Below are 16,242 nucleotides of genomic sequence, written 5' to 3' on the forward strand. Positions count from 1 at the left end.
AGCGCGATGCCTCCATCCACAGCACAGCTCAGAACAGCATCCGGATATTGCTAGTGACCTCTGACCGTTGTAGTTTTACAAGCCAATGAAATCGTGCTCGGTGTATAATCTCGCTCTCATACACCAGCATTCAACGTGTGTTACTGTATACTGTACGTACACGTAAACACGTACGTGTGATGTGCACACACAAGTAACACAACGCAAGAATACCTCATAATTCGGCTCGACTGGGACTACGATGATAAGGCAAATTTGAACGTTACGGAACTCTGCAATTTTCTTTTGAAATTTTAGCTCTGCAGACTGGGGATTATAAATTGTCAAGATGCGTTGGTTTGGAGGAAACATTTCTGGCGCTATAACGCAAGCCAGAGAGCAAAACAAGATTATGCTGGTGTATATTACAGGTAATTTAGACAATCCTGCTGTGCTCGCCTCTGCTGGCTCTGCCCCTGGAGCTGGATTTCTTCCCTACATGTACTGTACCGATCCTAGTGTAGCGTAAATAACATAGACTTTACATTAACTGCAGTGTACCGTGTTACTGTTAGATCAGACTGCAATTATAATGAAATACCACTTTGAATACAGTGTAGAAACTAGACACTAACTTGTTCGACAGGAGACTGCCTTTTACAAAACTGTTCAGAACACTAACCACTGACTGGCAGGCAATTGTGCACTTTACATGGTATGACACGTTCAAACTTCAATGTTCAACGCAACATGTTGCAGTCTTTTCGTGTCAGACTCGGAGAAGGACTTGGCCTATGTATGGGCCATTCATTCAATGGCAATGCAGTAAGCCAACATTTAAACAAATTTCTCTGTCATCCGTGCTGAGTTGAATTTAGTAAACTTTAAATTAAAAACATGTTCTTGCCATCTTTGCCCCCACAAGGAACAAATGATGACTCAAAGAAGATGGATGAGGTATGGGAAGAGGAGGCTGTGATGGTAGCTTGTAACGAGACGGGGGTCATCGCCATGAGATTCCAGGCAGACAGGTAAATCCGAAGGGCAAAATCAAAGATAGTAGACAGGGTTCGAAATTGGCGATGGTCCGCTGGCCATTGGCCACCCAAAATCACGTCGGACTAGCTAAAAATCATAAAATTCTGAAGTTACTAGTCCGTCTGGCTAGCCAAAATATTGCTTCAGTGTCAAAATTGATTCTAAGTAGTCCGCCTGGCTAGTTAAAAAAAAAGTTAAGTGCGACCCCTGGTAGAGATAACAAGATACAAAGGCGCACGATAAAAATGGACACAAAATGGCTACCCTACATGACGATACAAAAGAGAGCTAAGTACAAACTCAGTACACCTAGAAACATCATTCATTTCCAAAGGTAGTGGTATTTTTATTATCTTAAAAAGATTTAAAAATTATAGTCGTAGCTTTTTTTCGATAAAGGGGATTATATTGAAGAACGAGATTTTAAAGTGATAAGGATTACTTAGTGGGGGTAAAAATTTGGCAACAACATGATCTCACAATCAAAGACGCTTGATAAACAACAACATCTTCAAAGACAGCGTGTCTCAGGCAAAGACGCACATCACCTGAGACGCGCTGTCTTTGAAGTTAACTGAGTGGTCTCAGGACAGGTGATGCGCATAATACGCATGAGGACCGTGCACTGTCCATTTGTTTTGTACAGGATTAGCGCGCACTTTCGTGTCTTATTAGTTAAGCGTCTTTGGGCAAAATCATACCACAGTACCCTTGCACCTGTGCGTTAACAAGCAAGGTTAGGTTAGGTTTAGGCTTTGCTCAATTCTGTGTTAATTGTCATCAGACACTCCCTTCCACATCCACAGACACCATTGTGTGTCTTCACCCTCTTGCCTAAATGCAGCCATGCTGTCATCTATCTTTTCTCTTTCTCCCACTTTAATTCCAGTAGGCAGTACTCCATTTGTTTGGTCTTAGACAATTTACTGAATGAGATACTACAGTTGTACTTGCCCTTTTGAGACAAATCAAGCAAGTTGTCCCAAAATGTTCCATCTGTTTAAAACAGAAATGGAAGTGGCAAAGCAAAATCATTGCTTTTGAATAGACATCTGATATTTTCCTTTCCCTTTTTTCTGATTCGAGGTCTATAGTGTTCTTCAAAGAGATTGACTTCAAAAATGTAAGGAGATATCAGAATGACCTGCTGTTCAGACATTATGCCCCAAGGCAGTATTGAAAGAAAAAAAAATTGGCCTCTTCTAGTTTCAACAGACCTTTTCACTTCGTTGTACTGTGTATAAGTACATAATAAATGCTACCCTGTGTGTACACATTTGGATGCTTACTTTGCATGGATGCACTTAATAAAATAAATGCTTCCCATTTCAATTTCTATTGGCATCAGAGGGCATTTCTTCACCAACTACTGTGCTCGTGTATTTGAACACTTCAAGATTTTTGTACATGTCTAGTTGTTTAGTTGGGATTGCAGATACAAATGTTGTAACCACAAATGATAAGTTCTGTTTTTGTTGTGTTTTGTTTCTTTCAACAGCCCCGAGTCTCAACAGTTTTCTGCGTATTGTATCCTTTGAAATAACTTTAACATGATGCATACAACTCTTTGAAGACTTGCATAACTCTTTTGACTTACAATTACATGTAACTGCTGAAAAGCATTATGTAGCCTTTTTCTTGGCCAAGAGTTTTGTTTTGTGTTGTTTTGTTTTGTTTTTATTTTTGTTTGGGGGGGGGGGGGGGTGGGAGGGGTTGTGTGGAAAATAACCATTAATGATATTACCCAAGTATGCTAGTAAACATATAAATGGAGAAACTCTGTGAGACATTGCTTACTCCTGTTGGCATACACAATATAGCGAACAACTCCATCAAAAAAGAACAAAAATCTATGACTGAAAAACTTCTCAAGATCCAACTGCTTTTGATGAAGAAGCAGGTTCACTTTGTAAGAGGATATACTTGTGAGTTCTCATGATGACAGTCCATCAACAAACACAGAAATAATTCCATTATTGAATACATTTTGTGTATTTTTTTGAACTGTTGTATTGTGACAATACGTTTACATGCTGCTCATGTTGAATGAAAAAACAAACAAACATGGAGTCCATGATTTCTTTAATGGTGTCATAAGCAGTGTCACACAGTCATAGTAGAGAATCTTAGAAAGTTTGATCCATTGCATCTGCTCTGCAGGTGTGATAAAGTAAAAAAAGTATTTTTATTATCTGTTTTTTTATGTTTGTCTTTACAGCCGGCTATTGGATCAGAAATTTATTGTTACGGGAATTTTTAATATTATATGACAGATTTTAAAATTTGTTTCTTTGCATGTTAACGAACCCAATACAGAGATAGAGTAACGCATTACTGAGTGGAAGGTACATGCCATATGTGACCCGCGACAACGGTTTCAGGCAAAAGTCGCAAGAGCAAATTTCCTCCTAGGCGGGGTACAAAGATCTTTACCATTATTTTTGTCGATTTGGGTTTTTTGCAGAAATCGAATCTTCGATATGTTTTCTACATCTACACTAAATTTCGTAGCATAAGACTACGTTTTTCCTATCGAAAATGGAATCTTAAGCACCCTATGTTGGATCGCACTCGTCAGTTTCGAGCTTCTTTCGAACGCCGCGCCAATATCCCCAGCGTTGCTACGGCGCGAGGTCTCGCATGCGATTGGCTGGTGCGTCGCGCACATTTACATAATTCGGCTTTCGGAGACACCAGTTGCAGCGTTTGGGGAATGCTTTGTCCACGCGTGCATGATTGCATGCTCCATTGTTCTTGCTATAGTGGTTTATACGCTCACTTTGTAGTGCGTGCTCTTCGTTTCGCTTTCTATCCAACCTATTCTACCGCAATGTTCGACAACGGAAGTGAAAAAAATATCATGTACGTAGCACGACATAATTGTGTGAAAAGAAAAAAAAAACCAATAGTCTACTTGTACATGTAGTAACAATTATTACAGCAGACTGACTCAAGGGAAGGTAGATGAGAGGAAAGGAGAGGTCACGTGAAACCAGTTATATACAAATACTACACATCAAGATCGCACGGATCGAGTCGTGTTTGTTTGTTTGTTTTAATATAATTAACACCACCAAACAACATATGCACGGCTTGTAAAAGCAAAACAAACAGGAAGCGTGACCTTTGCCAGCACTGTCATTTATCTGCCTTCAAAAGGGTCGGCAATGATAAAGTCAAATCAACAACAATGAAAACGCGATTTGTAAATGTGTGGATTCGCCACCCGCTCCCGTTACATGCACATGGTCATGGCGTGTGGATGCCATTGCGTAATGCATGCACCATACACATGTACACCATACGTGCAATTATCGTATCCGCCATCTTGAAAGACGTAATGGTAAAACAAACCCGAGCGAACCGCATTGTTTTTCGGCTCCATACGCTGAGCTGCTAGGAAGGGTGCCCGGGAAATTTGACTCTCTCAGTGAGCCAATCAGAAGGCGATGTGGTTGCTAGAGGCGGAGCTTAACATCGATTGGCACCATCGTACGGATGATTGATTTTCACCTCGCATCGCTGCTCGGACATTGTCTTTGAGAAAGAGGTGAATCTTCAAAGCCCGTTTTCTCGCAATTTTGTCAGGCTAACAACTTAAAAAGTGCATTTTATTTCGCTTTCCATGCCCACTTATGGTGCCGAAGAATGCAAGTGTTTTATATCAATGCAAAGCTTAGGAAAAGGGCAATGTGATTGAGTGAAAAAATGAATTTTCAAAATGCCCGACTTTTGCCTGAAACCGTTGTCGCCGGTCACATATATATATGAATACATCCTTAACTCAACACATATTTGTTTTACTCTCTCGATTCGATAAGACCCTGTAATATGTGTGCCGTGTGTGTACCTGATTTCCGGTGCAACAGGAACTCTTCTTGAGAGCATTGCAGGCTACAAACCGTCCTCAGACCTCGTCAAGAAGATTCAAGATGTCACAGCAGTAAGTGATGTTACTTGAGTAATATAACTAGCTCTTGCTGGACTCTACTAACCCTTTGTGTATTTTGAGTGGTGATTGTCAAGGAAAATCCTATAGCATTGTACAACCTGTTCAAAGTCACCTGCAAGGAAAGGATTAAATGTTCTTTCAAGATCTGGTCGGTCGTCCAACTTTCACTGGCAATAATCCTTCGTATGCATAATAATATGCCCTTTGCTGTAAATTGCCAAGCCATCTCATCAGCATTCTGCTTTCAAATTTTCCCTCTTCAAATTGAGCAAAATTGGACAACCCCTTCAAGTGCAGTGATATTATAACATGCTGATGGATGTGTCAGTTAGTGAGTAGAGTACACTACAGTTTTAGCACTTGATGCAATAGCTTAGTAACTTCTGGATATATGGAGAAAGCCATCACAGGTCACCCTCCTCCCTGCAATTTTTGTGAGGGATAAAATCTAAACTAATGCATTCTTGCATTTTTTTTTTCTGTGATGCCCATGTGATAGGTTTCTTATCTTGTATTACCAGACAGCGGCAAAGGTGACGGCCCCTCAGCAGCCTGCCGCCCCATCCAATCCACAGCCAGAGACGACGGCACCACCAGACATCAAGAAAAGAGAGACCGTGGAGGTACGCATGTGTGGCATTTTGTAGCGTTGTTCTCGGATTTTGATATTTGAAAACGGAATGGATATTGTCGCAGTTTGCCAGCTCATTGCTATCTAAAGAGAAGGGGCCTCGGTGGAAAGTAAATTCACATATCATTCTGTAGGGTGTGTGACAGAAATTTTCCAGTGAAATAATTCTGGAAGTAGTCTGAAATAGTAGTCAGGTGTATTACAAACTGTTTCAGCTTGACAAAGTGTGAATGGATTAATTATGTTGATACCCAAGCACATTGTGTAACTAGGAGCAATCGTTGCAAGGTTTAATCTCTTGTTTGTGAATTGATTCGAAGTGACACCATCCAGTACTTCTTATTTTCTAGACATGGGTAATTCATACTAGACTGCTTGTATGCACCAAAGCGCTGTTTTTACAGATTGCTATTACAGCATAGGCAATTATTTTAGTTGGAGCTTGCTCATCGCTTGCTGGTTTTGAATAATGACTGGTCATTTCTTTCTTTTTTTTGGGGGGGGGGGGGGAATTGTCATGGGTAGTTCTTGCAAACTTACAGCTTTTTCGCTTCAAACTGAACTAGACTGAAACTAAACTAACAGAACCATAATGCGACATTTTGCCAAAAAAGAAATCATGCTGAATAAGCTGACACATATGTTGAAGTGAAATAGAAGTTGTGACATGCTTAATGACTCAGTGACCGTTAACCTGACCTAACTTAGAAAAAAAAAGGATAGTCCAATTCAGTTTAAATCTTCAGGAATTTATTGCTTTCATATCAGTGATCGTTGGTGTGGCACATCAGTGGTGTAGTGCCCAAGCACCTGATACAGCTATTTTAGATGAAGATGGATGGAAATGAATCTAAAGCTATTGAAATTACCAGAAATAGCAAGACTTTCATCAATTTTTCTAAAAGAACTTTTCATTTTCATTGTTACGATTTAGTGGGGTGTCTACAAAGATTGATAGTGCTAAGAATGTAAAAAGGTTGAAATTGACCTATCCTATCCAAGTTTCATATCTTGGTTTGCAAGTATTTGTAAGTGTTTGCTTGTTGGGCATTCATATTTGTGTTTGGATGATATCCTGTTCCCTTGACAGGCTGTGGCAGAGCAGGGAGCTTCCTCGACCCCATCCACATCTTCTTCGTCACCATCGGAGCCGGCGAAGGAGAGCGCCCACGAGAGGGCAGCCAGGATGAGACAGAAGATGGAGGAGGTGCATCGTAAGAAGGAGCAACAGCGAAAAGAAGTGAGCCCTCTATCAGTCACTGTGGCAAATTCAAAGAGAGAAAGAGTTGTGCCTGATAGTCAGTGCCACAGGCAGGAGATAAGGACGATCACTGACTAACCAGTGCAAGTTAGTAGTCTAGCGGATATGACGCCTGTGTAGCAATCAGGTCGTGGGTTTGAATCCCACTTGAGTAATATATGCCCAAGATTAGGTGACACACTCGGTCGCTTATAGTGAAGGAGGTTATGTTTTTGTTTGCATTTGTTTTTCTGTCTGTGTGCAAAATAACTCAAAACGTTGTGAACGGATTTTAATGAAACTTGCGGGAAAAAATTGATTATGACGCAACAAACAGATGATAAGATTTTGGAAGTGATCCAGGATTTTTTTTTTTTTGGAATTTTAAAAGAATTTTTTAATTCTTGGCAGATGGGGTCAATGAACTTAGGAGTTTAAGCTGTGCATATTCAAGGTTTGCATAGAGGCGCACTAATGCATGTGCTCTGCTTGGGCTGGGCGTTGCCCAGCTGGAAGCTGATGACATAAACAAAAGGTTTTTATAATGGGAAATTAGGCGATTTTTAGCATGTACGTGTATAGGTGAGCTGCTTGGCAGAGGTCTGCTCTCCAAGAGTGCTTTTCCAGTTGTGATGATGATGATGATGATGATGATGATGATCATCATCATCATCGTTATCATTATCATTATTATTGTTGTTATTATTATTATTATTATTATTATTATTATTATTGTCATTATTGTCATCATCATTATTGTTATTATTATCATTGTTATTAATATTATTTGTTGTTATTATTGATATTGTTATTATAATTATCACATTATTATTGTCATGTGATTTTTACAGGTTGAGAAACAGAGAGAGATGGAACGGAGGAAGACTGGCCAGGAGATCCTGAAGGCAGACAAGCAACGTTCAGAGCAGCAGGCCAAACAGCTGGCAGAAGAACTCCGCAAACAGCGGCAGGACGATAAGGTGGCCAGAGAGAAGGTACGCTTGGATGGTCAGCCAAAAAAAATTGGAGGGGGATTGCTGTAAAGATGGGTGGATCACATAAATTGATAGTTGATCAAGTGGACTAATAAATAGATAGGCAGATGATACATAGTTGAAATATATTGTTATAACCTTGAGGCGGAGATGGTGGTAATCAACATCACATTTCTGTGACACCTAACAATGATAAGGCTGCATCACGTTTAGGAGGAAGTGACTTCTTTGGATGATCTCTGTCTCCAGAAACTTTTCCATCCCTGTCGGTTTCTTTAAGCCAACTCAAGAAAGCACACATTTTGCATGTTTGCGTATCCATAGCAATTTGAACATTCATATCTTATGTATATGATTGTTAATTATTATATGATATCTATATTTTGTTGATACCTGACACAAGTAGAGAGAGAGAGAGAGTGAGCTTGGGAGGAAATATGAGTTTGTTAAGATAGAAAGTATACAAAACCAATATGGAGTTATATGAATTTTGTAAAGATGATTTGGAGTGCATTCAGCAATATGTCATACATTTCTGAGAAAATAAAGTTGGGCACAATAATCATGAATGTCCTGAGACTTGTAATTGTGTAGACAAAGGATTTTACCATTGTTTTGTTTTGTTGTTTTTTTTTTCTAATTTTTTTTTGTCCTTTAGGTTCTGCAGCAGCTGGCGAGGGACAAGGCGGAGAAGGAGGCCCGGTTCCGCTCAGAGAAGGAGCAAAGGGAGAAGCAAAAGCAGCGTGCCCAGCAGCAGCAGGAAGAGGCCCAGCGGGCTGAACAGGCCCGGAGGGATGCTAGCCTCATGTTAGTTCCTCTTGTATTTTCATTATTATTATTATTATTATTATTATTATTATTATTATTATTATTATTATTATTATTATTATTATTATTATTATTATTATTATTATTATTATTATTATTATTATTATTATTATTATTATTATTATTTGTTATTATGATGAAGATGATGATGATGATTATTATTATTATTGTTATTATTATTTATTCTGCCAAATGGAAATGACAATAACATCAACATAACATACATTCACATGGAAATGACACAGTTGATGTATAACACAAGTGCACATTTGACGTATAACACAAAGTATGAACAGGGAAGCAATACGTGGGCTTTATATTTGCACTCACCCTGCTCAAAAACCACAAAAAGTAGGCCAAAATGAATTTCCACTTTTCTAAAATGGTATTAAAGAGTAAGCGCTAAGCTTTAAGATGATATATATCTGGACTATCCTGACCCATTCAAAAGGTGATTGAAATAAGAGAGTGAGGTGGTGCAATTTCATAGAAAAGGGAGAAGAGGGAATTGAAAGATTTAGGGTCACTCAGGTGTACAATGCAGAAATATCAATGAAAACGTGTTCTATTTCCCCAGTGAAAGCAGCACCTTGTCAAAACAATGTGATCTAGAAAAACTGCTTATATCTTGATATTGGTTTTGTTTTAAGCCCCCAAATTTTGACAGTAGCTAGAGAACTGATTACCCTCCCAGGTCAGACAAACTTCAAAACTTTGAGTCAGTCAAACCAAATAACATATTTTGTCCCACTGCAGAGAATCCTGTCTGTGACTTTTTGTAGGTTTCAGCTGGGCAGTTACGTTTGTTGTTCGTTTGCATTGTTGTGTAAGTTTAGAGAGATAGACACAGGCATGTGCACACAGACACACTCACACAAACAGACACATACAGATAACAACAGACACACAGACAAACAGGCAGACAGATAAACGCGTACAGATTAAAGGACAAGTTCACCTTCATAAACATAAGGATTGGGAAAATGCAACAATGTTAGTAGAACACATCAGTGAAAGTTTGAGGAAAATTGGACAATCGATGCAAAAGTTATGAATTTTTAAAATTTTTGTGTTGGAACCGCTGGATGAGGAGACTACTACAGCTTGTGAGTCATATACGTACAACAGTATAAAGAAAATGTAAAAAAAAATTCAACATATTTTCACTTTTTTCGCATAATAAAAGAGCATTTGACTTGCCTCTTTCTAAAGGCAGGGGGAATAATATTACCCATAACATTTGTGGGTAACAAGTCAGGGGAATGTGTACTTTTTTCAAAAGATGGAATTTTGTGAAATTCTCTTTATATTTTCCTTATATTGTTGTACGCATGTGACATCTAAGTTATTCATACACTGCAGTAGTCTTCTCATCCAGCGGGTACTGCATCAAAACTTCAAAAATTCATAACTTTTGAACGGATTGTCTGATTTTCCTCAAACTTTCAATGATGTGTTCTACTAATATTGCTACATTCTCTCAATCCTTATCTTTATGAAGGTGAACTTGTCCTTTAAAGCAGGAAAGGTAAGATGCAGCCTTTCTTCACAAGGCATTCTCGAGGGACCTGCATTAGAATGAATTGTATGATTATTTTAATTCTGAACACATGACAAAATTATATATCTGGCTTCAAGCATGGGTGGTTTTGGCATTCTTCTTTTAAGTACTGCAATGTTTCATGTTGGCATCAGCTAATACTACAAGCACCTCACTGATTTTTATCAAAAGGTCAGATTTGTTAAGTCTGGTCTTTGGAGAATGGTGATATCAATCCAGATAAATTCATGCACCAATCTCTGCTACACAGTGTATCATCAGTAGGACCCTCAAGCTTGTGGACAGCATTTTTGGCAAAGAGGTTGCCAAAATCCTATACCTTAGTGAATCCTAGATAAATGTGGATATGATTTGCCCAATGAAGTAAAGGGGAAGTGTGTCATTTTTTACATTCATTGCATCTTGTTTATATGACGTGGATTAAAGTACCGTACGTAGTCGGCAAGTAGCTGACTCCTTGTGCCTGGTCTTTTAAAACTTGTATTGTTTAGATCTGCTGTTTGTATTAATTTGTCAATTTCTGCCATATGGCTACTTTGTGATTTGGTGATTACACTGTCTTTTTCGTCAGAGTTTTTGAGCAAGTTGTGATGACAGATACTGCCAGTGTGTAAAAGGTGGTGAGGGGATTTGCACAACTTTATTGTACTGAGTTGTCATACAGAGTTTCAAGTAGATACATAAATTGTAGAGGCACTGTGGCACAGTGGATCAGACTATGTGACTTTCAATCACAGGTCCATAGTTCAAATCCTGTCAAGTGCCTACATCCTTGGACAAGATTTTTTTACCCACCATGTCCCTCTTGACCCAGGTGTGAAAATGGGTACTTGGCAATGCTAGGGTAATAGTAGTGGCAGGGCCCTCTGAAAGAACAGTAGTAATACTAAAGAGGCTACCCTGGATAAGGAAGGCAACATTATTATTGCTGCTGTTGTTATTATTATTATTATCATCATCATCATCATCATCATTATCATCATCATCATCATTATGATGAAGAAGAAATTGCTCTCATGTTCATAGAGTGCTCATTTGTTAATTTTCTGTGTGGTTTGTAATCCTTTCAGGGAAACTGCTAGGATACAGTTCCGACTGCCTGATGGCTCCACGCTGACCAAGCAGTTCTCATCAAATGCTCCCCTCCAGGAAGCTCTAGACTTTGTGTCCGAGGTATGCTCAAAACTTTGTAAGGGGATTTTATAGTTTCAGTTGAGATGGGGCTTCAGGTTTCCAACCTTTTTTTTTTTTTTGTGAGCTAATGAGCAACCTCTTATGACATATGAAAGAGCATGCAATTCTAAGCTGAATTCACAGTTTATTTGGTGAAAATTGGTTTTGAAATATCCAAAACAAAGCAATCCTAATAAAACTGTGGGACCCACCTTTAAAGGGACTGTACAGTACTGGTTGAGGTGGGGATTCATGTTTTGAACATTCCTAAGTGAGATAATGAAAAGCCTCTTATGAAATATGAAAGAGCATGTAATTTTAAGAAGGATTCAACGTTTATTTGATGAAAATTGGTTTTCAAATGGCTGAGATATCCAAAAAAGTGCTAATAATAAAAGGCGACATGCCACAACTTTATTAGGATCTCTTTGTTTCACCTTGTTTTTGGATATCTCAGCCATTTCAAAACCGATTTTCATCGAATAAACTGTTGATACCCCTTAGAACTGCATGCTCTTTGACATCTCATAGAGTGGTTTCTGAATATCTTGCAAAACGTTAAAAGCTAAATCCTCACCTCGACCAGAACTGTACACACCCTTTAATGATGGTTGCTTTGTTTTACTTCATTCTTGGATATCTCAGCCATTTGAATACTGATTTTCATCACATAAACATTAAAATCCTCTTAGAATTGTATGCTGTTTAACATTTCATACAGTGGTTTCTAAGTATCTCGCACATAGTTAAAAGCTGAATCCTCATCTCAACCAATACTTGTATTATGTATTCACTTTTTGGCTGTTATATCTACGTACAGTTTTTCAGCTCACCTGAGCCGTTGGTGCCAGTGAGCTATTCCAATGTCTTTTTGTGTTTTGTATATAAATTCATTCATTGATGTGTAAAGGTTATTTTAGAATGTTTGTGAATTTGCTGTCGACTTCAAAATGGAAAGAATCCTCAGGCAACCTCTGTCTAGAAAGTTAAGTTGTATGCTTCACTTTTTGTTAGAACGTACAGGTGAAATTGATTCATTGACAATGTTTCAACAAAGCCCTCCATACATTTCATTCTCAATGATAACAGGATGACAAAGGAATGCTTCTTCACAAGGCCTTTCCTTTGAAAGTCTGTGGTGCAGGGGTCATTTGAGACAAGCACTAACCCTGAACTAGCTTACTTTGTATCGTGCATTATGTTTCAGCCATAAGTTCTGTATATTTGGTCTTCTTGAAAGGGCAGGGTCCAGTTTTAATCACAATTTTGCAGCAATCATTCATAGGGGTGAAGGGGAAAGAAAAGTTGTTTGAGTGGTTTAGTTGTGCACCATGGGGGTACAGGGCCAGGACCAGTGCCCACTTCAAAGATTTTTTCCAGATCACGGTCAGATATATCATAAAGCACACTTGAACATCAAGCCCCCTTTAGGCCCTTGTTGTATTTTCAGCCATGAAATTGTATTCTGCATCTCACTCCCTTTCCTTCATTGTGTATGAATGATGTTTTCCATGCTGTAGAATGTTGGAGCCGGTCTGCCGGAGTTCACGCTCTCCACGACGTACCCCAGGCGCAACTTTGGGCCCAGCGACATGCAGCTGTCTTTCAGTAGCCTTGAGCTTGTTCCAAGGGCCGCCATTGTCGTGCTACCGGTGAGTGAGCACGTCGGGCGAAAGAATTTCCCCCTCTGGGGGCTGCATTTTCTCCTTTTTTTTTTTCAGAGTAGTTGTTTTGTACAATATTTTCTTAGTAGATGAGGCTATTTCATGCACATATTGTATACGCCTGTATACTCCACAATTGCGAATTTAACCACTCCTGAAATTGTGGAGAAGTCCAGATTCGAGAAAAATTAGCCTTGTTAAATATATGCGGTATACAGTAGCTGGAACAATCTGCGTATGTGAATGGATGAAACCTGACATTTGTGCGATATAAGACTGATAATGCAAGGAAAGACGTTTCACTCATTCTTTCATTCTTTTTGTCAAATGTTATCCTAGACTTAGCACAGCCTTCAATTATTACAGAGAGAACTGTATGGGTGGTGTAGCAGTCTTGTCTCTGCTTATCATGAAAAGGCTCCTCATGATATGAAAATCAAAGTTTGCCGGAATTTTGCAGAGTACTAATTTATCTCACTGCAACATTCCTCAAAAAGATCAGTTCAGTTCAGTTCAGTTCATTTTTAGTTATCTATTCACTCAAAAGATGTTAAAGAAACATGCAAACGTAATATGAGTCAATCATAATGTTATACAAGTTTATGATAATATCATTAATAAGAATAAGTAAAGCAACTTGAAAATTGTTTTCTAATTGTTACATGTTACTTGGAATAAAAAAATAAAAATACACACTATATTTAAATGTTTACAAAATAGTCATGAAACAAATGCATGTCTTCAATCATTTTGTGATTGTTTAATCTATTTTCTCCCTTGCTTCTGCTATACACTGTATGTCCTTGCTTTTGCCAATACCAAAATCTATTTTACTCATGTGAGTTTTTATACCTTATACAGGGAAGGCTTACGCCTACATCTGGACAGAGGCCATCGTCTCAAGTCGTTACGTCAGAAGAGGGCGGTATTTTCTCCTGGCTCCTCGCCCCATTCCTCTTCATCTACAATCTCATAATGAACATCTTCTTCGGCTCAGCCGAACCGGCCGCGGGGTCGACATCGCCTTCGTCGTCGACGGCAACGTCATCTTCTCAGAGTGCCGCCCACACAGATTCCTCGGCTGATAGGTTATCGAGAACTGCCGGAGCCAGACCAAAAAGGTACATTTTATGAAATGACCCCAGGAAGATAGAGGAGAGGAAGGGATTACAAATAAAAGCTGTGAAACAGAAGCATTAGATAGATTAACACAGATGTTTACCCATTACGGACGAGCCCAAGTATACTTGGGCAAGTGTCTGTGGAAAATGTGTGTTATAGCAAAATTAGCCCGTCCTCAATGGGTTAGATATGAGAGTGTTTAGTCATTAGCAACCATTTATAAATGGCCTGCTTAATTCCATCTAAATCATGCTGTTGTCACACAATTTAGCAAGTTCATGTAGTAAATGCGCTGAGATCAGTGAGCCTTGCCATGAAGATTTTTCTTCTATTAGCATTATATTATACTGAAATGGAAAGAAACATTAGATATTTTATGGATTTGTATGTTCCAACTTACGTAAGTTCACTCCTGACTTCTATGATAACCCCAGTTAGAATGTTAAAGGGTAACATAATCGCCTGAGCTGATTGTGAGTGAAGAGACGATTATCTACATGCATGTCTCTGAATTGCATAAACGTATTAAACTCTATATTTCATAACCTTTGTGTTTCTTGCCATTCTTGTATGAAATTCACTGTGGTATTTTTGTGCAGATACTCAATACAGTGTATTACAAGAAAATATTGTGAAAAACTTCAATTTTATTTGGTTTTGCCTCCACATTGTCTTTATCTGCGCAGTTCCTACGCAAGGAGAAGAACACCGGCATCAGGAGCGGGTCAGGATAGTTTTTCGAGACGCGAGGGAAACATCCACCGCCTGAACACGCAGCAGCAAGATGACGACGACAACAATACCTGGAATGGGAACTCCACACAGCAAATGTAAACATATTGGGGGTACACAGTTATAGAGAGTACAATAAGAATTTGGGGAATGGCTCGTCATTCCAATCATTTGATAGCCATTGCCGTTATGTGAGGATTCATTGGTTTGAATTAAAGTCTGCTGCACTTCTCACTATACAGACAATTATGGAAACAGTCTTTTAAGTTTGTTCCCTATTACAAAGACCCTTCAGTTATTTCAAGGACCCCGAGGTATTTTAATTTAAGGCCAGTGAAAGCCTTAATTCTCACGGCAATCACTGTTGCAAAGGTCAATCAGCCATCCATGTTCATTACGATTGCCATAGTAGTTGGGCCGCCCATATTCTTACTGTTTTCCAGGGCCCTACCTGGAGGTGCAATGAGCTGCTTGTGACTGCAAGTGACACAAGTGTAAGATAAGCAGTTGTACTAGGTTGTCATATATGATTTTGACATCACATAGACATTGCATGACAAGCTATGAATTATGGTAATGATGGGAATGACTATCATAGCCATTTGATAAATACCACTTTGTCCTAATTGGCAGTTTTGCTGAAATACTCTGCAGTTTTAGCTCATTTATGATGAATTTATTTTGCATAACAATGCATGGAATCTGTAGTTCCCATAGAGTAAATTTTACAGACACATTGGGAGGCTGACACCTGATGATAGCTTGTCTCTGAACAGTCTGTAATCTGTTTACATCCGACCGCAGTTTTCCGGCCATCACCTATCCGGATCTCTCTTTCATCCAGATATTGGCTGGATTAAAATTATTTTCACATTTTCATGCACTTTCAGTGCCAAATCTCCGATGATCATGAACTTTGTGTTCCTACGAATGATCTGTCGGTGAAAGTGTGCAAAATGTGTCCACACAGTTTGTAAGCCCAGTCATGTTTACTGCAAGAGACAATGGTACTTGATGCTGTGCTAGACAACTGGCAGTGCACCGTGCAAATAATCATTGTATTAATATGTTGATAATAGCATGTGTATACCCCAGCAGAACGGGCTAGACAGTGCCATATTTGAACGCATCTCTCTTATCCAGCCGAATTGCTAACAGCGTATCTGGATGTTGCCATATAATTGAGGTCAGACTGTAATTGTCAAGGAAATTTTAAATGTTCCATGCGTCGGTATTAAAGTCAAGTCAGACTTGTCTGTTCCTTATTAAAAATGATTTTATAAACTGTGTCCTCAATGGGCCTGTACTGAACAAAGTCAAAGCTTGT

General features: G+C 38.9%; 1 protein-coding gene across 1 annotated transcript; it reads left to right on the top strand.

Moving 5' to 3' along the window:
* Nucleotides 1-208: 208 nt before the first annotated feature.
* On the top strand, nt 209-15,943 carry LOC139711769 (UBX domain-containing protein 4-like). The gene is made up of 12 exons (XM_071623622.1): nt 209-410; nt 905-1,010; nt 2,516-2,544; nt 4,839-4,960; nt 5,491-5,592; nt 6,691-6,840; nt 7,692-7,835; nt 8,494-8,642; nt 11,295-11,397; nt 12,918-13,049; nt 13,923-14,182; nt 14,870-15,943. The coding sequence occupies exons 1-12, from the start codon at nt 329-331 to the stop codon at nt 15,015-15,017; spliced, it is 1,527 nt and encodes a 508-aa protein (XP_071479723.1). The 5' UTR covers nt 209-328; the 3' UTR covers nt 15,018-15,943.
* The last annotated feature ends 299 nt before the right edge of the window (nt 15,944-16,242 follow it).

Source organism: Diadema antillarum, unplaced genomic scaffold (assembly GCF_040938485.1).
Source record: "Diadema antillarum isolate AM-2024a unplaced genomic scaffold, OU_Dant_1.0 seq00001702_RagTag, whole genome shotgun sequence".
Classification (NCBI taxonomy): Eukaryota; Metazoa; Echinodermata; class Echinoidea; order Diadematoida; family Diadematidae; genus Diadema; species Diadema antillarum.